This window comes from Nothobranchius furzeri, chromosome 19 (assembly GCF_043380555.1).
Source record: "Nothobranchius furzeri strain GRZ-AD chromosome 19, NfurGRZ-RIMD1, whole genome shotgun sequence".
Classification (NCBI taxonomy): Eukaryota; Metazoa; Chordata; class Actinopteri; order Cyprinodontiformes; family Nothobranchiidae; genus Nothobranchius; species Nothobranchius furzeri.
The window spans coordinates 21,894,862-21,921,311 of NC_091759.1; the positions used below are offsets into that span (position 1 = coordinate 21,894,862).

The 26,450-nt window shown below is 45.6% G+C and overlaps 1 protein-coding gene across 7 annotated transcripts in view; it reads left to right on the forward strand.

Annotated features, from left to right (window-relative positions):
* LOC107394830 (uncharacterized) overlaps positions 1–26,450 on the forward strand; it is a 59,652-nt gene that overhangs the window by 21,486 nt on the left and 11,716 nt on the right. The window contains exons 2-5 of one of the 7 annotated variants that reach the window (XM_015973984.3): positions 5,332–5,369; positions 16,332–16,367; positions 20,607–20,712; positions 25,576–25,794. In XM_015973984.3, coding sequence (XP_015829470.3) covers positions 5,332–5,369; positions 16,332–16,367; positions 20,607–20,712; positions 25,576–25,794 — 399 coding nt within the window. The remainder of the gene's footprint in view (positions 1–5,331; positions 5,370–16,331; positions 16,368–20,606; positions 20,713–25,575; positions 25,795–26,450) is intronic. The other 6 variants (XM_054745310.2, XM_054745309.2, XM_054745312.2 and 3 more) reach the window with 6 other exon arrangements.

Genomic DNA, 26,450 nt, shown 5'->3' on the forward strand with positions numbered 1-26,450 from the left:
CATCTTCTTCTTTTACGCCAATTCAGGATGTACAGACACAATAAAACGCAACACCGCCCCCTGGGGGTCACAAATTGCGAAGGGTCGCAGAATTTGGTGTAACACCAGATTCATTTTGAAGCACTTGAAGTATTTTAGTTCCCTGCAGTGATCCCGATCCAGCCAGAGCTGTTGGGAAGCCGGCAGTTATTTCCCTCTCGGTTATACCGGAGATTTTGTAGATGTAGATTATAATTTGTTTTAACGAGGGGGAGGCTTCTGCTTTCATCACCACTTAAATCTCAGGCATCTCTGAGTCACGCAGGTGAGGCCCTCTGCACCATGCGCACGGCACGCTTAATGAATCTAATTCTAGTGCCAGGATTTGATTTCCACTCATCTTCATGCTGCAATAAAAATGGCACTTCCAAGAAAACCGACCGTAGATGTGATTCGTCAAGGCCAACCTGAGAGTATGGAGTAGATCTGCGTGATCTTCAGCGCTCCATCCATGAGTCACATCCTGTTTTTGTTTACATCCAGGATGTGAAGCCCACCGGAACCACGGACTGACTCAGAGACGGTGTTGATGTGTTCTCAGCAGCTAAGCATGCAGCACAAATCTCGAACACATCCGGGAATGAGCTGAAAGAACGTTGTGGTTCTTTAGGAAAATGTTTTTGCTCTTTGGAATTTCTACCTGGAATAAACTCTCTGTTGCGAGTGGAGGCTATGGCCTCTTTTCTAAAAATATCAGCATGAACAACACAGCTTCTAGAAATGTCCTGAAGAAACACACGACCCAACCTGCTGTAGTAACACTGTCTGGCCTGTGTGTGGCGCTGCCACCAGGAGATGTTTCACTAACTGCTGATTTCTCCTGGCCTTACCAGGAACGTTCTCCTGGTGTCTCGTCTAGTTCTGCTCCTCAGTGAGTCGGATGGTTTGTTTTTAATCCTGAAATGCCGTCCCCGTACCGACGGCCCCACGTCGATCTGGTTTTTATGTTCCCAACCTGAAAGCAACAGTCTAAAGAAGATCTCACCACCCTGTCCTCCTTAAAGGAGACAAATTAATTCTTAACTTCTAACCGTAGATACAAAACATGATAATGAAGCTCTTTCCTCTCACATAAAGGGATTTCAGCAGTTTTATTATTCAGTTTCAGTGCCTTCCACAATGAGTCATTTCAAGATCTGTCCCTTTAAAAAACAAGATGGAGCTAGCCATGCCCACCCATGCCCCACTCAGGCTGCTATCAGCTGCGACACTCTGACATCTGTAAGGGTCTTGGAGTAGAGCTGCTGCTCCTCCAGAAGCAGCTCTCTTTTGCAAGTGAGACGTGTTTCTAGTCTAATTTCCCGTTTGTGACATCACAGACGGATGTTTTCTGAAACTGCTGGACCTAAACACTGACAGAAAATGGATGGGTGGATTTTTTTATGATTGGAGTGTTTGTGGAGGCAGGTGAGACCCACATGGCAGCACAAAAATATGCAAAAGGGGAGTTTTGCCTTTAAGGTCCTGTCCACACGTAGCCGGGGATCTGCCAAAACGTAGATATTTTCCTACGTTTTGGCCTGTCATCCACACGAAAACAGAGTTTTTTTCACACGAAAACGGAGTTTTTTAAAAACTCCGGCCAAAGTGAAGATCTGCGTTTTCTCCGTTTTGGGTGTCTGCGTGTGGACGGACAAAACCGGAGTTTTAAGGTCCGCAACGTCACTTTCCGCGACAAAAAAAATGCTGACATCACGTGTGCGACCTGTGTTTACACTAGCCGGCATCACGGAAGCCTTCAGAGCTGCGCTCTGTCACTACCCGATCCATCAATTGTCCAAGCGCTTTCTGCTTGTTTGTTTTTGCAAGAGGAATTACTGCTCCTTGCGGAAGACCACAGACGAAGGACGAGGTTAAGAACGGGGGAAGTACTGCCGCCTACAGGTCTGGCATGTCCTTAACAACGTATTTATCCGGGTACGTGTGGACAGAGTCTGTTTTTAAAACGCGGTGGTGTGGATGCAAGTTTTTGGAGGGGCGGATATTCGTTTTTAAAAAACCCCGGCTACGTGTGGACTAGGCCTAAGTTGTTTCTCCCAGCTCTCCTGGTGAGACATCAAGGTGTTTCCGAGCTAGGTCTGAGACGGATTCTTCTCTGGAGGTTTTGGTGTTTTCCCCCCAAGGTTTCCTCACAGTGGAACAGCAGACGTAGGAACACGTCTAGGACGTTTCCCCAGCCCTACAGGGTCTGATGCTGGTTCTGTGTTTGTAACACGAAGAACTCATCAGCTTACCTCTGGATCATGAATGGGCAGGAATAACCGCGCTGGCTATGTGAGAGAGAGAAAGTTCATTCTCATCTGCAGGTTGACTTGTTTTTTAATCCTTGTAGTAAATAAATTATTAAATTTCTTGGACCGCATTATCATGAGATCACGAAATCCTGCACTGCAGAGCTTCCTGATGGACGATGATGATAAACGCTTCAACAAAAGGCCAAATGGATCGGCAGACAAACAATAAACCTCAAATTGGCCCCAAGAGATAATCTTTGCTCTGTAATTAGAGGAGTACCTAATTACTTTAGATGATACTTTTGTAAAAAAAATAATAAATGCTCATCAGCTGAGATCAACTCTCAGTGAGTCACTCTGGTTTCACCTGCAGGAGCCTGACGTGGATTGTTAATCTCATTTTAGATTGGTTTGTTTGTGTGTGTGTGTGTGTGTGTGTGTGTGTGTGTGTGTGTGTGTGTGTGTGTGTGTGTGTGTGTGTGTGTGTGTGTGTGCGTGCGTGTACTTGTCTTTGTATGTTTAAGTGGACAACGTTTGGTTTTAACCTGTACTTTGTGAACATTTTTACATTGTGGGGACTTTTTGCTGGTCCACACAATGATCAGCATCCTAAACTTGGTTTTAGAGGTTTGGCCTGAATTAACTTTTAGTTTAGGTTAGATTAGTTTTGGGTTAGGAAAAGAACCCTATTGGTTGTGGTTAGGGTATGGGTTGCCTGGGCTGCCACCTTACCGTGGTGGAGGGGTTTGAGTGTCTCAATGATCCTAGGAGCTAAGTTGTCTGAGGCTTTATGCCTCTGGTAGGGTCACCCATGGCAAACAGGTCCTAGGTGAGGGATCAGACAAACAGCAGTCCGAAGACCTCTTATGATGAATTATATAAATGGAAACCGTGTTCTCTCGCCCGGACGTGGGTCACCGGGGCCCCCCGCTTGAGGTGGGACACGTTGGCGAGTGCCTGGTGGTTGGGCTTTCACCCATGGAGCCCGGCCGGGCACAGCCCGAAGAGGAAACGTGGGTCCCCCTTCCCATTGGCTCATCACTCGTGGGAGGGGCCAAAGGGGTCGGGTGCAGTGTGTGACGGGTGATAGTCGAGGGCGGGGACCTTGACGGTCTGATCCTCGGCTACAGAAGCTGGCTCCTGGCACATGGAATGTCACCTCTCTGGTGGGGAAGGAGCCTGAGTTGGTGTGTGAGGTTGAGAGGTTCCGACTAGATATAGTCGGACTCACCTCAACGCATGGCTCTGGCTCTGGCACCAGTTTGCTTGAGAGGGGTTGGACTTTCTACCACTCTGGAGTTGCTCCCACTGGGAGGAGCCGAGCAGGGGTGGGCATACTAGTTGCCCCCCATCTTGGTGCCTGTACGTTGGGGTTTACCCCAGTGAATGAGAGGGTAGCCTCCCTCCGCCTACGTGTGGGGGGACGGGTTCTGACTGTGGTCTGTGCTTATGCACCAAACTACAGTTCAGACTACCCACCCTATTTGGAGACCTTGGAGGGGGTGCTGGAAAGCGCTCCTTCCGGTGACTCCCTCGTTCTGCTGGGGGACTTTAACGCCCACGTGGGCAACGACAGTGAGACCTGGAGAGGTGTGGTTGGGAGGAACGGCCCCCCTGATCTGAATTTGAGTGGTGTTTTGTTATTGGACTTCTGTGCCAGTCATGGATTGTCCATAATGAACACCATGTTCAGACATAAAGGTGTCCATATGTGCTCTTGGCACCAGGATACCTTAGGCCGCAGCTCAATGATTGACTTTGTTGTCGTTTCATCTGACCTCCGGCCGCACGTCTTGGACACTCAGGTGAAGAGAGGGGCGGAGCTGTCAACTGACAACTACCTGGTGGTGAGTTGGCTCAGATGGTGGGGGAGGATGCCGGTCAGACCAGGCAGGCCCAAACGTATCGCGAGGGTCTGCTGGGAACGTCTGGCAGAGTCTCCTGTCAGAAGGACCTTCAATTCCCACCTCAGACAGAACTTCCGAAATGTTCCGGGAGAGGCGAGGGACATTGAGTCTGAATGGACCCTGTTCCGTGCCTCCATTGTTGGGGTGGCCGACCGGAGCTGTGGTTGCAGGATCGTCAGTGCCTGTCATGGTGGCAATCTCTCCCTTAGAGATAGGGTGAGAAGCTCGGTCATTCGGGAGGGGCTCGGTGTAGACCCGCTGCTCCTCCACATCGAGAGGAGCCAGTTGAGGTGGCTCGGGCATCTGGTCAGGATGCCTCCTGGACGCCTCCCTGGTGAGGTTTTCTGGGCACGTCCAACCGGGAGGAGACCTAAAGGTAGACCCAGGACACGGTGGAGGGACTATGTCTCTCACCTGGCCAGGGAACGCCTTGGGATTCCCCCGGAGGAGCTGGCCCAAGTGGCTGGGGGGAGGGAAGTCTGGGCCTCTCGCCTTAGGCTACTGCCCCCGCGACCTGACTCCGGATAAGCGGATGAAAATGGATGAATGGATGGATAGCTTTGGGTTAGGAAAAGAACCCAATTGGTTATGGTTAGGGTATGGGTTAGGCAAAAAGTCACTAAAATGAATGAAAGTCAATGGAGGTCCACAAATACGTACAAATACAAGTTTGTATGTACGTGTGTGTGTGTGTGTGTGCATACGTGCGCATGTGTGTGTGTGTGTGTGTATGTGAGTGTGTGCGTATGTGCATGTGCATAGGTGCGTGCGTGTGTTTGCGTGTGCATACCTACGTGTGTGTGTGTGATCTACTGGAACATGTGTATGTGTGTGCGTATGTGTGTGTGTGTGTGCGTGCGTACGTGTGTGTGTGTGTGATCTACTGGAACGTGCTGGTCCTTTTCTCTCCATCAGAATGCTGAAGGCTGCATCTCTTCGACACCCTGTTATCTTCCCCCCTGTCTGTGTTTCTGCCCCCCCCCCCCCCCCCCCCCCCCCCCAGCAGCAATTCCTGGCTTAGCTTGCCCGTCTTCTTGCATCCACATCATGTGTTTATGGCTTGACACCTGTTGCAAGAAATTCACAGGATAATGAGAGCTTCTTTCATTCAATCTGTTTTCCCTCCTTCTCTTTGTCTCGTTGTCTTTCAGCAGCCGATGCAGTGCCGGTACGGAAAGATGGGGATCAGGTAAAATTCTTCTGGCATTTCTTTCTTCTTCTTTCATGTGTCTGCACACCAAAGCCTGTGCTGAAAGCTTTGAGAAAAAAAAGTACAATAGAAGCAGTTTCTGGTGCTTCTTTAGTCAAGTCTCTCGGGGTTGAGATGAGAATTGTTTTCCAACTCCGTCGTGAAGTTGGAGAAAGGTCTCAACCTCAGTCTGGATCCAAGCTTTGAAACAAATAAGACTTATCAAGTGAGAGGCTTGCTCTTCTCTTTGTGAGCTTTCATGACCCTGAGGGCAAAACTAGCAACAAGTTCCCAATGTTGACAGCAAAATACTCACCCACAGGGTGAGGGTGACCCCTACTTCACACCGGAATGGCATCGGCGGCGCGGAGCGGCATCGGAACGGTTTACTCGGGAGTTTTGCTGCGTGTCAGTACACACTGGGAGAATCTCCATCGTGGAGCAGCATGTCTGACGTGCTCCTCGCTGGACTCGTGAAATCAGAGACTTCAAAGGTCACGGTTGGTTTGTGCCATCAGCCAGTAAACCAACAAGAAGGAAATCACGTTTGATCATAATGTTGTTCCGCTCCACTGCCGGGAGAAAAGCCATGAAAAACACGCCGTTGCACTTCTCGAAAGATGCTGGGAGTAAATAAGCCGTAGATATGAAATGGCATCGCTGCACTATTTTTATTTTAAAAATGGCTGAAATCACGTGTTATTTCCTGTCTAGCCCAGTGTTACCTGGAGACGCGGACTTCAGCGGTGCGGCGAGACGCTTCTGGGACACGTGTTTTTTCTGCGCTGCATCTGGTTTGAAACACCCCCAGAGACTATGATAGATTCGATTTGAAGCTGTGATGTTCTGCTGCCGTTCCGTGATGTGGATTCAGGACCTAATATAGAACCAGTTTACCCTGTTTTTGCCTTAAATCTGCAGAATCCGACCCAATGAACTGGGATGTAACTCAGGCACTTTAGATCAGAGTAAAGAACTGCTTGCTCAGGTAATTAGTCATGTACTGTATGTGTGCAGCTTCCACTTTGTAATCCAGTCAAAGTAAAACTACAATGGCATGGTGGAACTGCAGGAGCATGTCAATTATTTATCCTCCTTCAGGCGTTTATGACTTATGCTGGCAGGTATTGAGCTGAAGTCTTCTCTTCCGCCTGGAACATCACTCAGGCGGACTGGAGACCACTTAGTGCATAACCACCACCTAGTGGCCATGCTAGCAGGTACAAGTAGAAAACAAAGCAGAAGAAAGTAATTGTAATCTTTAGCAGAAAAGGTTGAGCTGTGAGAATAACATGTCTCTAACCCCAGATTACACCCCCGCGAGGTCCCGACGATAAAACCGCAGCCTTTAAGTCACAAAATGACTCATGGTGGCTCTCTGCTTGGGTGAAAGGCTGGCTTCTACGTGATTTATTAACGCACCGACTCAGTAGTCAAAAGGGACATTAGTCTCCTTCGAAAAGAGAAATCAGGACAATTCATCCAATCATTTAAATGATACTTTATTTGCCTCAACACCTTCCTATTGGACTGTTTTATTTCAAGAATAGATCCACTAGCCTAGTGAACTAGACCAAATTCTTGCTTTGCAACGTTTGGTCTAGGCATGCTCCATTGGAACCTCCGCAGCTCCTACCAGGACTCTGGCTGGCCAATCACAGCTCTCTAGAGGGGTTTCAAACACATAAAGAGCTGTGATTGGTCCATAATGGTGGGCCAATCATAGTGCTCTATCTGCTTAGTGAACAAATCACAGAGCTTTATCCGCTTTGTGGGCCAATCAGGGCACTCTATATGCCTGGTGGGTGGGATGATGCAACAGAGTGAAACAAGAGGATGTCACATTCATTGTCCAGTGGAATGTGGAGATCATTTGAAAGACAACGGTAGAACCCGCCCCACAACCGAGAGCCGTCAATGGAGCGTGGCCAGACTAAATAATACATTTATTTAGTCTGGCTTGCCAGGCTATAGATCCACAGGACAGGGACCAGACCCCGTTAACCTGTTCTAACCCATTAACCCTTCATATTCTGGAAGAATGGACAATTCCAGGGGAGAAGTCCTCCCACCCCTGAAAAGACAGCCTATTAACCCATCCACGCTGAGGAATGTGTGGGGTTAATAGGTCTTCTATTGGTTCATTTCTCCACGGTCTGGCATAGTCCCCCTGTTTTAGGTCAGGACATTCAAACACAAACCCGGCTAACTTACAGACGAGGTTTTTCCTTCTCCGTCAGTGGAATGAGCCAGTTACCTGACCTCGATTCAGATGATTATTCATATTACTGCTGATGAATGGGCTGGAGGCAGAACGCCCTGGAAACCTGTCTGCTGAGTGGGCTTGGCAGCACCACAAGGGATGTCTGCAGGGCACGGGCTTCAGAAAGTCGGTAAAATATTCAAAAATAGTGGAGTGCTCCGGTGGCTAAGTGGTTAAAACTCATGCAGCATAGTATGTGGCCCCATTTCAGCTAGCTGAATTCAGTCTCCTTTTATGCAAGTCTTTGCTCTGCTGTGTCGACACAAACCTACACGAGAAATATAAAAGACAGAAGGAACTTGCTGCAGACGGTGTCTTGGTTCAAGGCCTCCTGACAGCCAGAACCTTCCTGGTTAGAGTCTGAAGGTGATCCTCTATTTCCCTGAAGTGTATAGCTCAGATTAATAACCGACTCTTAATTAGTGGAGGTGTTAATGGCTGTGTGTTTGTATGTATGAGCTGTGTGAGCGTCTGGCAACTTGTCCTGCATGCCCCTCTTGATGTGTGAGCAGAGGAAAGCACATACCGCCTTGCATGTTAAAGATGGTTGCAAATGACTGATGCAGCTGCTACAGAACGGGAAATTTTGATGTAAGAGATGAAATCTAAATTAACCCTCCATTTAATAGTCCATTTAGGCCTTTTTCAGATGAATGAAATCTATGAAATGTAGTTTGTAGAGGAGTGTCATCTGCATTTTTGCTAACGGTTCTGAAGAATGTGATTAAAGGATGTGTGTAAATGGTAAATGTAAATGGAGTGTATTTGATATAGCGTCTTCTAGAGTCCTGGAATCCCCCAAGGTGCTTTACAACACAATCAGTCATTCACCCATTCACACACACATTCACACACTGGTGGGGATGAGCTACAATGTAGATACAGCTGCCCTGGGGCGCTCTGACAGAGGCGAGGCTGCCGAGCACTGGCGCCACCGATCCCTCCGACCACCACCAGCAGGCGAGGTGGGTTAAGTGTCTTGCCCAAGGACACAACGACAGCGACAGACTGAGTGGGGCTCGAACCTGCAACCTTCCAATTACGGGGCGAGCACTTAACTCCTGTGTGTAGACAATGAAAGTGGGCCGTGGGTGCATCTCTGAGGTACTCCACATTCTTAACTGGGCTATTGAGGTTCTTGAATGATCAAAGTGAGGGCGTATGAGTAATACATTCAAGCTGAGTTGCTGCTTCTGGCTACGGGTGTGAATCTGGTGGTACGGCGAACACAGGGGAGACGATACAATCTATTGCGATACTAAGAGTCAGATGATTTTTGCGATTTTTAAAACTGATTTGAAAACTCAGGCCAGATGTTGTTGTTCCATCAGAATGAAGGCAGTTAAAACATCTGCCACCTAGTTGTCAGAGACTGAGCTGCACCACACAAAAGACATTTTTGTATGAAAATTCTCAATAAACAAGTCAATACACTGCTCTTAAATGTGAATTCAGAATCATAACACAAAATATTGCAACATCTTAGTGTGTCGACATTTCCTTAAGTCTCTATAGATGAGTACCATCTGCACTTTTGTTAATGGCTGATAAAAGGGAGATGTACGTGCAGATAACAGAAGTGAGCCGTGGATTGATCCCTGAGCTATCAAGCACCTTGAATCATCAAAATGATGAGAAAAGAGAGGTAAGAGTTATTCAGAGCTAAGTTGTTTCTACACACCTGTTACTCAATGATTTGAGAGGATGCTGCGATAAACGCCATCAAAGGTAGCGCTAGAGGAGTTAGAATTGAACTGTCTCTTCTATTTATATATAAATTAAAACTTTCCAAATATAATGAAAATTTCTAAGTAACGTAAAAATACGAAGGAACATCTGTTGGTCAGGCTGAAAAGTTTGGGAACCACTGCTCTAAGTGATAAGTGAATTTTGTTTTTTAAATATATTTTATGTGCAGTTTTTTAGGGTTTTTATGTTTTCTGTAAAGATTGGTATGCTGGAAATAATTTAATGTTTTGCATAAAGCATGAGGTTTTGGTTAGTAATTGATTGGAAGAATAACAAATGACTGAATTAAATAGTGGGGCGCCTCTGTCAGTGCACCCCAGGGCAGCTGTGGCTACATCGTAGCTTATCACCATCAGTGTGTGAATGTGTGTGTGAATGGATGAATGACATACTGTAGTGTAAAGTGTTTTGGAGTCCTTACTCTGAGAGGCGCTATACAAGTGCGGATCATTTATCATTTATAGTGTTGATCAGGCAGAGCTTTGCTGCATAATGGCTTCAAACACGTATACAATAGATAGTTTTTACGTAAACCGTTGGATGAAATTACACAAACTGACTGAGCTCTAGTTAAGGCGCTTGCAATAGTGTGTGTGCGTGTGTGTGTGTGTGTGTGTTTGGGGGAGGGTACATTGGAACTTTGTCCCCCCCCAGTTTGAAAATCCTATCTGCGCCCCTGACAGTGGATGAAATATTAAAGCTGTCAGGAAATGAAAAGATTGCTAGAAAAATAAATTAGAACATTTTGGAAGGTGACAAGAAAGCTTGTAGAGAAAAAAATGTTTCAGAAAACAAATAAAATGTTTGTATTTTATCACCTTTACCAGCGAAGGAGAGGGTTGTGTTTGGGTTTCCTGCAGCAGAGCTTTTGAGTGTGTCTCAGTGTCTGCAGAGCGCTGGCATCACCCTGCAGGTACTCTTATTAATCAAACCTGCATGCTCTCCAGTGTGCACGACTGCACCCTTGTGACTGGGCGTGCACGGGTCTGTGTGAAGGTGTTTCTTTGTTGATAGCCTTTTACCAAGGCCACTGAGCTGCTCTCCCCTGGGCTCAGGCTATTACTGGGCCACGCATCACGTCTCAGCTGTGGACTCTGGAGAGAGATGGAAGAGTTGATGTTTTTGTGTCCATTTGGTTAAATATTCACCAATACTGCATTTACTGGCTTCCTTAAAGAGAATGAAATCAATGCAGGTAATTTATTCACCTTTCTGCTGTTGAGAGAAACCCTAAAAGACAGTTTCTGGTTTACTGTTGGCATTTAGTGGCTTCAGTGGCAGAATTAATGTTTGACTGAGTGCTGTTTGTGTCGAGCTGTGATCCAATAACGGCCTTAAAGTTGTTTACTTCCACAAACATGCCTCCTCTGTGTAATTTATAGACCTGCAGAGAGAGAGAGGCCAGCAGGTGGAAGGGGATTTGACAGAGTCAAACAGGCTATCGGAGGCATGATTTACACTCTGAGAGAGGCTCGGGGACAGGTGGGACAAACAAAACACTGCAGACCGAGTGACAACGCAAACCCAAACACGATCAGGCTCAAAAGGAAGTGGAATAAATATGAAAAACAGCTCAGATTCCACAAATCTCTCCATTTATTTCTGCTTCTCCAAGGTTGGGAAGAGGGGGTAGATATCCCCCCTGACATCCCTCTCCCAAGCAATGATCACCAGCTTCCTTTGGGGCATCCCAAAGCGTTCCCAGGTTAGAGATGATATAAAAGCCCTCCAGTGAGGTCTTCCGGAGGCTCTCCTCATAGTGGGATGTGCCCAATCTCAAGAGGAAGTCAAGTTCCTTGGGGAGTTGTACTCCCATTTACCATCCTAACCAGATGTCTGCGCCACCTCATTTGACTCCTTTTGATGACGAGGAGCAGCAGCTCCTCATAGATGGTAGATCTCCTCACACCTCACCATCCTCGAGCTTGTGAGGATGTGCACAGTCACTCGGATGTAAACATAAACTTCTATACGTTACAAAGAGGTCAACATTTTTCAACAACTGACCATCGTTGAATTCGTTTTCCAGAGATTACGGGTAAAAAAATTGTCTCTTATAATTTGTAACGATAGTCGTTGCCCCCTGCTGACTGAGCGATAGAATACAGATTACTACTACTACTACTACTAAACTTTATTTATATAGCGCCTTCACGCGATCTCGTTCTTTCGGTCATTACCCAAAGCTCATGACCATAGGTGAGGATTGGGACGTAGATCGACCGGTAAATCGAGAGCCTGGCTTCCTAGCTCAGCTCCTTCACCACGACAGATCGGCTCAGCGTCCGCATCACTGCAGATGCCGAACCAATACGCCTGTCGATCTCCCGATCCCTCCTACCCTCTCTCGTGAACAAGACCCTGAGATACTTAAACTCCTCCACTTGAGGTAGGACCTCTCCCCCGACCCGGAGTTGGCAAGCCACCCTTTTCCAGTCGAGAACCATGGTCTTAGATTTGGAGGTGCTGATCCTCATCCCAGCCGTTTCACACTCGGCCGCGAACCTACCCAGCAAGAGCTGAAGGTCAGAGCTGGATGAAGCTAGGAGGACCGCATCATCCGCAAAAAGCAGAGACGAGATTCTCCTGCCACCAAACTCGACACACTCCACACCACGGCTGTGCCTAGAAATTCTGTCCATAAAGGTAATGAACAGAACCGGTGACAAAGGGCAGCCCTGGCGGAGTCCAACCCTCACCGGGAACAGGTCCGACTTACTACCGGCTATGCGGACCAAACTCACGCTCCTCTGGAAAAGGGACTGAATGGCCCTTAACAGAAAGCCACCCACCCCATACTCCTGGAGCGTCCCCCACAGGGTGCCCCTGGGGACACGGTCATAAGCCTTCTCCAAATCCACAAAACACATGTGGATTGGTTGGTCAAACTCCCATGACCCCTCCATCACCCTTGCAAGGGTATAGAGCTGGTCCACAGTTCCACGGCCAGAACGAAAACCAAATTGCTCCTCCTCAATCTGAGATTCAACTATCGATCGGACCCTCCTCTCCAGTACCTTGGAGTAGACCTTTCCAGGGAGGCTGAGGAGTGTGATCCCTCTATAGTTGGAACACACCCTCAGGTCACCCTTCTTAAAGATGGGGACCACCACCCCGGTCTGCCACTCCCTAGGAACTGCCCCCAATGACCATGCAATGTTGCAGAGACGTGTCAACCATGACAGCCCTACAACATCCATAGCCTTGAGATACCCAGGATAAACCTCATCCACCCCCGGGGCTCCGCCGCTGTGTAGTTGTTTGACTACCTCAGCAACTTCTGCCCCCGAGATTGGACAGTCCATCCCCAGGTCTCCCGGCTCTGGTTCCTCCTCGGAATGTGCATAGGTGAGATTGAGGAGCTCCTCAAAGTATTCCTTCCACCGTCCGACTATAGCCCCAGTTGTCGTCAGCAGCTCCCCATCCCCACTGTAAACAGTGTGAGGGAGTTGCTGCCTTCCTCTCCTGAGGCGCCGGACAGTTTGCCAGAACCTCTTTGGAGCCGATCGATAGTCTTTCTCCATGGCCTCACCAAACATCCTCCCATGCCCGAGATTTTGCCTCGGCAACTGCCACTGCTGCACCCCACTTGGCTATCCGGTACCTGTCTGCTGCCTCCGGAGACCCACAGACCAGCCACACCCTGTAAGCCTCCTTCTTCAGCCTGATGTCTCCCTGAACCTCTGGTGTCCACCAGCGGGTACGGGGGTTGCCACCATGATTGGCACCGGCCACCTTGCAACCACAGCTAGCAACAGCCGCCTCAACAATCGCAGACTGGAACAAGGCCCACTCGGAGTCTATGTCCCCCACTGTTCTCGGGATGCGGTCAAAGCTCTGCCGGAGGTGGGAGTTGAAGACCGTCTTGACAGGTTCTTCTGCCAGGCGTTCCCAGCAGACCCTCACTATGCGTTTGGGTCTGCCAGGTCTACGCGGCATCTTCCCCTGCCATCTGATCCAACTCACCACCAGGTGGTGATCAGTTGACAGCTCCGCTCCTCTCTTCACTCGGGTGTCCAAAACATACGGTTGCAGGCCAGATGATACAACTACAAAGTCTATCATCGACCTGCGACATAGGCTGCCGTGGTACCAAGTGTACCGATGGGCATCCTTATGTTCGAACATGGTGTTCGTTATGGCCAAACTGCGGCTTGCACAGAAATCCAATAACGAAACACCACTCAAGTTCAGATTAGGTGGGCCGTTCCTCCCAATCACACCCCTCCAGGTCAAGCTGTCATTGCCCACGTGAGCATTGAAGTTCCCCAGCAAGACAATGGAGTCCCCTGATGGAGCACTATCTAGCACTTGTCCCAGGGACTCCAAAAAGTTGGGTACTCTGAACTGATATTTGGCCCATAAGCACAAACAACAGTCAGGACCCGTTCCCCGAAGGCGTCCCCCGGGGTAAACCCCAACACACAGGCAGAGAGTCTTGGGGCTAACCAAAACCCAACCCCAGCTCTCTGCCTCTCACCCGGAGCAACTCCAGCAATGGAGAGTGTCCAACCCCTCTTGGGTTCCAGAGCCAATGCTCTGTGTCGAGGTGAGTCCAACTATATCTAGCCGGTACCGCTCAACCTCTGCCACAAGCGAGGTGACGTTCCATGTCCCAAAAACCAGTTTTCTTGTCCGGGGATCAGACCGCCAAGGCTCCCGCCTTGGTCTGCCACCCGATCCACATTGCACCGGAGCCTTCATGTTCCTCCTGCGAGTGGTGGGTCCACAGTTGAATGAGCCCATGTAGCCGGTTCGGGCTGGGCCCGGCCGGGCCCCATGGGCGAAAGCCCGGCCACCAGGCACTCGCTCACGGGCCCCAACCCCAGGCCTTGTTCCAGGGTGGGACCCCGGTAACCCTCCGGGCCGGGTACTCCGACTCTTTGAATTTACTTCCATGAAAGATCCTGTGAACCGTTCTGTGTCTCACCCTTCACCTAAGACCAATTTGTCATGGGAGACCCTACCAGTGGCACAAAGTGCCCCAGACAACATAGCTCCTAGGATCATTAGGGCACTCAAACTCCCCCACCACGATAAGGTGATGGTATAATTGCCCTCTCCACATTTTCAAAAATTGCGCATGAGAGACACAAGATAACGCCCAGTTATCCTCGTGCTCGCTCTGTTTACAAGTAGCTGCCGGCCTTGCAGCTAACTTCCTCTCGCAGTAATCTGAAATGAATTTCTCCAAATAGCAAGACAAACTTTAGCTTACCCGTCGAGCAGAAAACCGACGACAGGCATCTGTGGGGAGCCCAATGCTCGCTTTTAGGGCACGCCATCGTTGGAAAGAGTCTCCTAAAACGACTCTGGTCTTATTTCTCACTTTGGAGGCTTTCCTCTCCCCATCGTAGACTTCGAAGACACATTTTCTCTTTGCGACTCACCGCCATTTTCAAAAGAACCTGGTGAGAGCGACGAGGAATCAGGGCCATCGCTCTAAACAAACAGAATGCATAGTTGCAGGAAGTGAAAAGTAACCAAGGAACGAGCACGTAGGACGACAGCCTTGCATGAAAGCTTCACCAGAATGACTGACAGTTACGCTGACCAATGGTTGAGATGATCCACCCGGATAACAAAGATCCTCCGCTATACCTTCAGTCTAAATGGTGTTGTGAGAATTACTGCTACCACTGAACATAAATGAAGGTTGTACTACTGTGGCAGTCTCACACACATGAACATTAGATTAAAACAAGTTTTTTAAATTCACAAGGTAAAATAACAGTCTGATCCAAGAATTAATGAAGAAGCTTATTTTTCAGGCTTTATATGAACTAATGGGAGCTTTGATGTCAGCGCCTTTATCTTTCTGCTCTTAATGAAATAAAATCAGACACATCAGCAGAGTGTGTGTGTGTGTGTGTGTGTGTGTGTGTGTGTGTGTGTGTGAGTGTGTGTGTGTGTGTTTTGCTAAAATCCCCCCGCCATCTCTTCTTTCTCAAGAAAAGATTATTTTTATTCTTCCTTGGCTTGCCAAGAAAATAAACATCTCCTAGATGAAAATTACACGGATGCTTCAGGGAAAATGAAAAAGAGCCCGCAGGGCGATTAATCCCAGCATTCAGATTTCAGACAACCCCAGTTTCCCTTTTCCAAACTCACTCCGACTTTCACATCAGATAAATATGCTAATGGGGCCAACAAGGCCTTGAACCAAGCTGAACCCTCATTTATAATTATTAATATAAAGATCCAGGCTAAAGCCTGTTTTTTAATCACGCAGCTGCTGGATGATTATTCATACAGACTGAGGCTACATCTCATTACCACGTCTGAAGTTATTTTTTCAGCGATCCCTGATCAGCACATTTTATTCTTTCGGGTTTGTTCTCGTGTTCCGATGCTGCGGACATAAATAAGCTGCTGGCTTTTCCAAACACGATAACAAGCTTACAGCCACAGCGGAGAAACAAACCTTTAGACCTGCAGAAACCCTCTCGACTGTAACATCCACAGGTGAAAAGGCTCCTCTTCTGCTTCTGTGCTCACGGTGCATCCGTACGGCGAATGTGCACGACGGCCCATGCGTGTATTTTACATGCTCACGAGGAGTCAAGATGCACATGAAATTAGCATTTCCCTTGGTAATGTGGTTTCTGGATGGTATCCATTGGTTACCCAAACAGAGACAGAGCAGCTAACAACGTGCTCCTCCTTTTGCACAAACTGCTGTTTTAAACCATAAATACTATAAAATCTGGGTTTTTAGTGGACTCTCACAGGCTCGTGTGCATGCTGGGTAAATGCATTTCCAGATTAAATTTCAATACAGCAATTCTACTTCAAAAAGAACAAATTTTCCACAAAAACAACATAATAATTCCAGATTAAGACCTTTTTCTTGTAAAATCATCACTTTCCCTCCTCTGAAATGTTCCTGTTCTCCTACTTTTTCTGTTTTATTACTGTCTCCGTGTGTTTCTCCTCCCCTCTCCCCTCAGCATGGCCGTGCCGAGTTTTCCTGGGAAGGCATCAATGTAAGTCTCCTTGTTGAAATCTCCTTACACTCCACTCAGAGCTGCTCTCCTGTCATCCCTCTCACCTGAGCCGAGCTTCCAGAACACAAGCCGACATCCTGCTTGCTTATCCGTCCACCTCTTTCTCCCTCTCGCTTATCTCTTCCTGCCTCTTCCTCGCTCTCATCCTCAGGTTTTTGTAAAACTCCCAAACATCCTTATTCCTGCCAATCTACTGCAAGCTACAACACTCTCTCTCATTATGTGTACATGCACATACACAGTCCCAGAATAAAGGCCATAATAAACTAGGCAGTCCTAGTTTAAACATAGAGCATGCATGATGAAGAGCATCTCAATAACCAAATATCTGTGAAAGTTCATCTGGATTTATTTGGACATTTTTAGTCTGGAAACAAACCAGGAAGCAGATAATCGACACATTTCTTTTTTTTTTAATTCCTTCTTTTTTCTTTTTTTTTTCTTTTTTCTTCCTTTTTTCTTTTTTCTTTCCTTTTTTTCTCTTTTCTTTCTTTTTTCGTTTTTGTTTGTTTCTTTTTTTAAGAGACACATTTCTAATATCTGATCTACTTAGAAATGTCCGATGTTGGCGTTCAGATCGAACATCGGAAATGATCAGTGTCTGTTTTTACTTTTTAATTATACGACTTTTACATACCAGGCACATATTAAACATCAAACTCTTCCGCTTCTTCTCCTCCCACTAAAAAAACTTTAAATATGACAGCTCAGAGGTGTAGTTTTTGATATTTGTTTGATTGTTTGGCACCACTGGCCTAACTTTAACAGAAGAAGTTGCCATATTTAGCACGTTAAAGCAGCAAAAGCAAACTTGGAAAACCAATTAGCTTAAAGCATTTGCATGCCTCGTTAAAATGTTCTAACATAGTAAAGCTGTAAATATATTCTGGAGAGAAAAAAACAACAACAAATAAGTTAATGAAGTGATTCCTTTGCAACTTTTGGACCATATTTAGCAGCAGAACACCACTGGTGTGAGAGGTTCTCCGCTCAATAACATCAGGGAAAGGAGAAACAGCCGGCTGCTACGGCTTCAACTTTAGGACAAACTACCAGAGTCCCAAAAAGAAAATCACCATCTGAAGTCACAGGCAAAAAAAAAATGTTTGGACCTAGAAAACAGCAACAGGTGTTTAGCGCCATCTCGTATCCTCTGGCAACCTGTGTTTCTGGTTCCGACAGAAGAAGGGCTGAGTGTTCCATGATTGTGTTTGGGTTCCAAACCTAGCTTGTTCTGTAGGTTCGCTATAACAGCTTTAATGTTGAACGTTTAAGGACACATGATAGGAGATCGTTTTTCTTCTTTTTTCTCCTAATATATTAATATCGGTTTATATCTGTTTTGAAAATGAATACTGATATAGACCGGATAGAGGGATGATGCATCGATACTTCATTCATCTCCTTAGGGAGTTTCTGATGTCCAAAAGCTTGAACTTGCCATCCATACATGTAAAATGAAATAGGACACGTGCATCAATATTTAAAATGAAGTAGAAATTTCAAATCCATTTTTGTGCCTGAGTTAGAGAAAAACCAAACTGTTCTCTGTCCTTCACTTTGAATCTGTTCAGGCTGTCAGCAGCTGTCAGCTTAGATCAGCTTAGCAAACACACGGTCATGTCATCATTAGAAACTCTCTGTTCTCCAGTGACGACGCGTTTGTTAGCAGAGTTTTACACCAAAATACAAAAACCAAACAGCAAAAGCACAACAGATGTAGGTGATGACAAAGAGGCTGTTAAAAAACCTGTTTTATCTTAAGGTGACCAAAACTTCAGTTTATGAGAATGTATTTTTATTTACTTCTGCTAAAGCGTTTGCTGTGGTGTTGTGGTTTTTGTATTTACTGAACCTTCCGGGCCACCGTAGTTTTATCACTGCTGCAGATATGATGACGGGTGTTGGGAGTGCGGTTCTTGTGGATACCGTGACTCTTTTCTGTTTAAACAAGCCGATGAAGTTGATGGATTTCCAGTTTTCGCAGCCAATCGATGCGGCGCTGATCAGTAAAGGCGAGAAGTTGCGACAAAGGTTTTCTGACAGAAGATGTGTTTCCACTGTGGGAGTTCCGGGAAATTTCCGGGAGGAGGAGGGTGTCATGACTCGGTTCTCTCAGCCGTTGCGTCTCCAGACAAATTCAGCCCTTTCAGGACTTTGCTAAGACATCAGCCAATCACAACTGCTTCGGCGGTGATGTCACCGACCAGTGACAAACGTTAATAACAGTAAAGTTTTACTTTGTTGGAAGTACACCGTAATTTAATCCAGTCAGAGGACTGGGAGAGCTGCTGTGTGACGTAAAATGTGGTGTTAAACAACTGTTTTCTGTGAGACAATGAATTCCCACAAATGGCGTAGTTTTGGGAAGACTTTTCGGTGTTGGGAGCTTAGTAAAGAGGATTTTAAAGCAGCTTCTATTCTGCTTCACCAGCAGCTCTCTCAGTTTTCAAATGCTGGTTGTTTTGTGATGTCTGCTCATTTCCTACTGAGTCGCAACCAATCAGCATGAGTTCACCAAAGGTTCCACTCGGTGACTCTACCGCCGCAACGTTTTGGTGAATTTACCTTTGGTTCCGATAGTGAAACGGGCCTCATCTCAGCTCAACCGTGTCCTGGTGAAGAAGCCTCATCGGGTCCATGTGAAACTTCAGATCATCTCCTTTTGACCTGTTTTATGACTCCGTTTGGTCCAAACTTCAGCTCAGTGCCTGCAGCGTGTCCAAATCATCAACCTTCCACCACCGTGCTCGTGTTCGGTCGGAGCTGATTGTCTCATCTGTTCAAAAGCCACGAACCAAAGTTACGTTGTTTTAGACAGAAAAGCCTTTCTCTTGTAACCCTTCCAAACCAGACCCTTGTGAACGTGCTAACCGAGGACGCTAGAGTCGGAGACGGTTTCTAATTCTGGGTAGATTAGCAGCTTTCTTACGCTCCCGTTCGGAGAAATCCTGAATGTTTTTAGACGTTTTGCTACGAGCAGCAGCTGTAGTTCAGACCGAGGAGCATTTTAATGGTTTAAGACAGGGGTGTCAAACTCATTTTAGCTCAGGGGCCACATTGAGGGAAATCTAGTCCCAAGTGGGCCGGACCGGTAAATAAAAAAAAAAAAATTCAGATTGTTTTCTTTGTTTTAATACAATCAATATAAAACAAGACTGGAGCCTGAGGACAGTGTAGTACAAGTACAACACCTGAAGTGTACTTGAAAATTTGAAAACAATAAAAAATCAATAAATAAAAATCTATTCCTTAGTGATTCAAAGAGCTTACAGATCACATGGCAAGATCAGTTTCATGCAGCACTTAAAGTATATTTGACTCATTTTACTTTACATCTTTTAGCTTTCACCAGCACATCAACATCAGAAGTCCCATCCTGAGTGGCGGCCAACTTCAGGATGTGATTCAAGTTCTTGTGTGAGCCTTGTTTTATTTATACTCATTACAGAGAAAACTTGCTCACAAAGATATGTTTATTTTCACTCTACATTGTAAAGTATGAAAATAAAGTTTTCACAACCATCTCGCGGGCCGGATTTAACCCGCTTGCGGGCCGGATCTGGCCCGCGGGCCGCATATTTGACACCCCTGGTTTAAGATGAACATTAGAGGAAAACAACTAAACAAAAGTTATTAAAATAACACAAATTCACACTGTCTCAGTCAGAAAAAGTCAGAAATGAACTTTTTGATGTTTAAAATTTAGAAGAAAGTATTTTATTGGGAAATTTGCTTTGAACTCATTTAAACTAAACGTCTTTTGGTTGCATAATAAAATCACCCTCAGGTTGCTTTTTCCACTTTTTATTTAGTAACTCCAACAGTATGTGATCCTAACCCCACCCTCGGTACTTTTCATCCTGTTCTGGAGTTATTTTCTACTGTGCCGTTACATTTTCCCTTGTCGTATGATTTCCTTCTCTTTAATAAATGATGCTTGAGTCGTTTTCAAAGTGCTCCAATGATTAACCCTCCTTTCTTATTCCTTTCATAACAACCTCCCTCCTCTTCTCCCTCATCTCACCCCACCTCCTCTGGTCTGATCTTTCGCCTCAATTTCTTTGAGCATTCTCTTTCCTGCGTTCGTCTCACTTCTTATGTCATTTTCTGTGATTTTCATCTTCTAATCCCTCACCATCCCGTTATTTTGCTCTCCATTTCTGCTCACTACCCTTTAATCCCATCACTCCTTACGCCCCTCCCCTATGTCTTCAGTTGTCCATGGAGGACACTACGTCCATTCTGCCTCGTCTCAAGAGGAAGCCCGCCAACACCTATGGGATCGGTGCCCTGGCTAAGTCCTCTCTGTCAGGTGTGTCAGGTGTGTGTCTGTGCTGCTAGGTGGTAAAACAGCCCCCATGTTGCCTCCACATGCTCCACATAGGAGGTCAAAGGTGAAGTTGTTGTTGACCAATGAAAAGAGAGTCTACCTCCTTTTCTCGTTGTGCAAAAGATCTTATTTTTCTGCTTCCTTTGTGTGCTCGGATGACTTTCTGGTGCCGTTCTGCTGCAGGAACTACATGATCAGAATGTGATTAAACAAGAATCCTCAGATGGAGTCTGATCATCGAGTAAATGGGAGTAAAATGATCATTTAATGCAGTAATTTAATCTAATTGACTGCAAATTGCAGCAATCATTCCACTGAATGGAGTTTTCTCCGTTTGAAGACCTTCATCGTGCTCCGGAGAAAGAAAGCAGGTTTTTTAAGGGTATTGCAGTTTGTTGCAACATCCTCCCATACAATTCTTTGTTGGGTCTTTAAACATGTAAAAGTGCACATGCCTGAAGGATTTTTAGGTTTTATGGCAGCTCAAACGCATTTGAGAGCCAGCGGTTCTTTCGCCTCACATGGAAGGATGCAGCCGGGTGAATTTCTCCTCAGAGAAGATCGTTCCAGTGATGATTTATTTGTGAGTTTTTACTAGAATGGAGAAGTGTTTCTTACAACTTCTGTCTTTTTAGTGACCCATTTCTATCCTCATTTAGATTCAATATAACTTTATCAGTGCTTGTGTGCAAATCAGCACATGGAAGAGTGTTTGGGGGGGCACAGTGAGCCGTAAGGATGCTTCAGTGCCTGTTAGGACTGAAGATCAAACCCTGACCTCTGACCCACAGGTGTAATGTGTGTGGGTAATCATTTTTACTTTTTCTGTTTGAGTCCAGAGAGGAAGTAGCTCAGAGAGATGTTGGAGAGCAAGAAATAAAGGTGCATTATGTGTAACCTTAGCCCTGTGGCCAAATGTGGGTACTGCATCCCATTTCCCAAACAAACGAGTGACTTTCTCACTCCTGTTGTGAGAGTTGAATGACTGCTGCCAGCTACGGTCAAGCGTCAGAAGATTCTAGATAAAAGTGAAGATGAGTCATGCACAGGAAGTTGATTAAGAAATAAATACTTTTTACTGTAATATCGAGTTGTTCGTAATTGAAAAAGTAGATTTTATTAGAGCTAATTCACTGTTAGCATTGTTAGCTCAACGTTAGCTTCTATAACCTGCTTTGTGCGATAAAAAAGGCGTGGCTTCTTAGGGGTACAAGAGTAATGCCAGGGTCGCTCCTGCTGGCGTAGGATCTAAATAAAACATTGTTGCGTTTTGCCGGTCAGTGTCGAATTACAAACACTCGTTAGATTGGCGCAGACACGGCAACCCCGCTGGCTCGCAGACTGTAAACAGTAACTACAGGCCTCTTGCTGCTCTGATTACTGTAACGAGATGTTGTGGCCATTTTCAAAGTTTGTTTCTGCGTAAAAATAAATAGGCTGACCCACAGATAAGCTAACGGCTAGTCCGCTTGCAGCCAAGAACAAAGTTTAATGCTTCTGTTTTAAAGTGGCTCTAACCTCTTATATGTGTTACATTTCATTACTGCTAGTGATCTTTACGAAATAACACACGTTTTAGTCTTGGCTACGTCGGATTAGCTTGTCAGTCCTGAATGACGTACATCTATTTTTTTCTGAAAAGAGGCTGTTCAGGAAGCTTTCTACGACATAGAAGAGACATTAGGTGTTTCTCAATGCCAAGGAACCTCGCCTTGATGTCTTGGCCCCGCCCCGGTTGCCTAGGAGATACGTCATCAGAAGCCGTCAAGACGTGTTCCAAAGTTCATGTTCTACCAAGGCGTGTGTTCTCAGTTTGTTAGCCGTTTAGCTAGCTGAGCAAGGACACACGGGAGGTGTCTTGTAGCCTAGCCTTGGTCAAAAATTACCCACAATACACCACGGTATTTTCAAAAGGATGGCGGATCAGAAGCCGGCAGCTACTTCAGGGACAATTTTCAAGTTTAAAAGTAAGTCAACTAATTTAAAATGTTTGTTTAGATCCAAAGAAGTTATCTATGGTTGGTTAGATGTTAGTAACTACTAATACATACAATGACAGCAGCTTTGGTGGCTAGTGGTTAGTAACTCACTTATATTTTTAATTTAACTAATATATACACAATTTAAAAAGTATAAGGCTCGTTATATATTTATATTGAAACTAATACATATAAAATATAACGTTATCTCCCGTGTCACGTGATGTTACGTGACCGCCGTGGAAGCCATGGTCACGTGATGCAAGTCTGTTCCATTTAACCGTTTTCTTTGATCAAGGAAGGACCGTGTCCTCGTAAGCAAGCCTGGCCTCGCAAGACATCGCCTCGCAAGGCCAGGCGCCTTGACATTGAGAAACGCCTTTTATCTCTGATTGTTACACAGAAACACACATGAAAATGGCAAAAATTTCTCTTTAAGTTTTGTTGCTTAACGTTTTGCTCTCGCATGGGGCCTTCTGCCTTGTTTACACTTCGGGAATAAGATTTAAAAGAAAGTAAGACGAAAAATAACGGTTCACTTCTATATCATAATATTAATTCCATTTAGTGGCTGTTTCTAATGAAAAAGGTGATGTTTACAGTCATCCTACTGAGTGAGTTGAGTTGGTTGCATACTTGATGATGTAATGAAGTTTGTGAACTAAATATTTAGTTAAATATTTATTTTACATACCAAATATTTAGGTCCGACCAAAAGATTTAGTTTGTAAAATAAAGATTTTACTCTAAATTAAATATTTATCTTGCTACCTAAATATTTAGTTGGGATCTATAACATTTATAAATGTATGAGCACCATGTTGAAAATACGACTTTAAAAAATAAACTCCCTTTTTTTTCTCCTGTGATGGGCTAAATGACCTAAATATTGCTGTTAACTCATTCACTGCCAGCGTTTCCTGATCACTAACAGCCTTCGCTGCCAGCGTTTCTCACTGTTTTTACTGTTTTTTTAAGAGTCACAGAACGTTGCGCGCTAGCATGATGTCGATGCCAAAACAACCAAAACAAAGAGGAGACTCAGGAAGAAGCCGCATGTTTCGAGCGTTATCCGTTCTTTCATAATCCGTTGTCGAATTGTGATCGGCAGACGCTTTTCCGGTTCGCGTCTCACTTTTTTTTACAGGAACGGCCCAAAACGATCTCCAAACACATGGATGTGTGGCTTCCTGATCATGTGATCTGTGACGTATGCGGATGAAGATCGGCTTCAGGGCTGAGATGTTGGTTCTCTCAGCGCGGGGGCTCGTTCTGATGCTCAAACAGTAAAAAAAAAATACAGTTGGCAGTGAACGGTTGGATCTAAAATGACGACTTTAGTCGTCAATGGCAGTGAATGAGTTAAATGACTGCTTGACTTTACGAATGGCACCCCGTACTCTGGTGGAGCTGGTAGAGGCTGCTGGGACAGCTAGCCCTGCTAACTGTTAGCTTTAAGCTTTTTTAGTTGTTTTTACGCGGGAGCGTAATAAATGACGCACATGAAGAAAAACAGAAAAACAAGTTCTTTTGAACTTTCCACCCGTGGCAGATTTAGGATTAAGCACAACCTCACTTCAACAGACAACTTCACCCTTAACCAGGAGGAGGAGGAGGAGCTTGGAACCAACATGACCGCCCCTGTGGGTGCCCCCTCTTCCTATACCACCCCCCCCCTTTCTCCATTGATGCCAACGGCTGACGTCAATGACACATTTCTGAGTCATTGATGGAAATTCAATCAGACCTTTGATTTCAAAGCAGCTAAAGTAAGTGAGGTGACTTACTTTCATGGCCCATTGAAGCATCTCCACAGGCGTGTTGGGGTACGTCGTGTGTCGTGCTGATGGTGTTTGTCTAGTCGTCGTTACTCTGTGTGCTGCAGTGGTGCCGTTTCTGTGCTCTTTATGGTGTGTGAGCTCTTTGTGCTCGACGTTTGTAAAACAGTCTCCTTTCTGAAATAAATATGTTTGATTAGCTTCACAGCATCACAGACTCGAATAGCGGAGACCCCAACACCCTCATCCTTCACCCCCCATTCCTGTTCCCGTCCCCAGTTAGGCTCTGCAGCGACTTTGACTTCCAAATAAGATCTTTGTCTAATGGGAGAAGCGAGTCTATTTATAGCTCCGCCTGCAGCCTGCCCCGCGGACCTGGGGAGTCATTTCCAAAGCTCTGTCTCCGTTTTTTTCATGCCCGCTTGATTTTAATTTAATTTATTTTAATCAATCAGCCGCTCCACACGCGTTTGACTCATGGAAACAGTCCCCAGTCTGAATCCTACATTTGGATCTGATTTAGGCGAAGATTTGGCAGCAAACTGTTGCATTTTCACCCAGCAGTTCATCCTTTCATTCCCAACAACCACGTTTACCCGGAGTGTTGAGATCCCATTGTGAAGCTTGTCATCCTTGTTTTTGTTTATGTCTGAAACGTCATTTCAGACGAGTGTAGTTCCTCGGCTGACCTTTAACCTTTTCACAAAGTTATTTATCAGATTTTTCTTCGTCCTGCAGATGTTTTACTGAACAAAACTAAAAAATAAAGATGTTTTTGTGACAAAAATGTAGGAATAAACCATCCCACGCATTATAAGACATTAATTTACCCTTACCTGGGAGCTTATCACCTTAGTGCCTATTATTATTATTATTATTATTGTTATTGTTATTATTATTATTATAGTTATCAGCATGGAAAAGATCCTTAGCATCACTGTTCCTCATCCTCATTCTTCCTCTCTCCCGTGCCTCAGTTGGAGGTGTAATCAACCGCAGAGGCCAGAATTAGATTTGACAGTTTGTGTGTGTGTGTGTGTGTGTGTGTGTGTGTGTGTGTGTGTGTGTGTGTGTGTGTGTTGCTGCCCCTCCTGTAGGTGTATCTCGTTCCATGAAGGACAAGGTGACCAAGCCCACCGCCATGGCCCAGGGTCGCGTCGCCCACATGATCGAGTGGCAGAGCTGGGGCAAGCCGTCGGCGGGGCCGCTGGGGGGGGCGGGGCACACCAACCTGCAGCGGGAAAAGGAGCGGAGGATGGAGAACGACGCGTACAGTGACCTCAGCGATGGTGAAAAGGAGGCTCGCTTTGCTGCAGGTGAGAATCAGACCTTGGAACCACAGGTGAGAAAGCCCCGCCCCCTTTTGGAGGTCAGGAAGACTTCTGAGTTCAGAGCTTAACTGAATCACAGAAAATTAAACTTCATGTGATCGAACTGATGTTTTAATGAGTTTTGTGTATTTTTTTAAACAGTCAGAATTCAAGTTTTATGACGTTTGGAGATTTTCCTACAAAATGTCCACAAATTAAACACGTCAGCCAAAATGTCTTTCATGACCATGAGATGTTTTTATTTTCCACTAACCCACCAGAGAGGAAATGTCTCATTTAATGAGAGCTGTGGCTTTTCTCCTCCAAACTACAGACGTGTTTGATCTGTCAGAAGTCCCACAGGAACCACAGGAGATGCATGAAGCTCACATACACCGCAAAACAGGACTTCCTCAAGAATTCTAGCCAAGCAACTTTAGCTTACCCCATTTTTTTACGCAAAAGAAGACAATTTACCTCATATTTAAGAATCCAAGTAGTGCTGTTTTTGCTGAGAACATTTATTTCTTCTGTGACTAAGAGTAAGATAAGACGTCTAAAAACTAGCCGTTTATTTCCTTTAAAATCAGTTTTTGCAGAATGTGATACATAAACACTTGTTATCCTAACCCAGGCACTCATCCAACAGGACAAATACATTT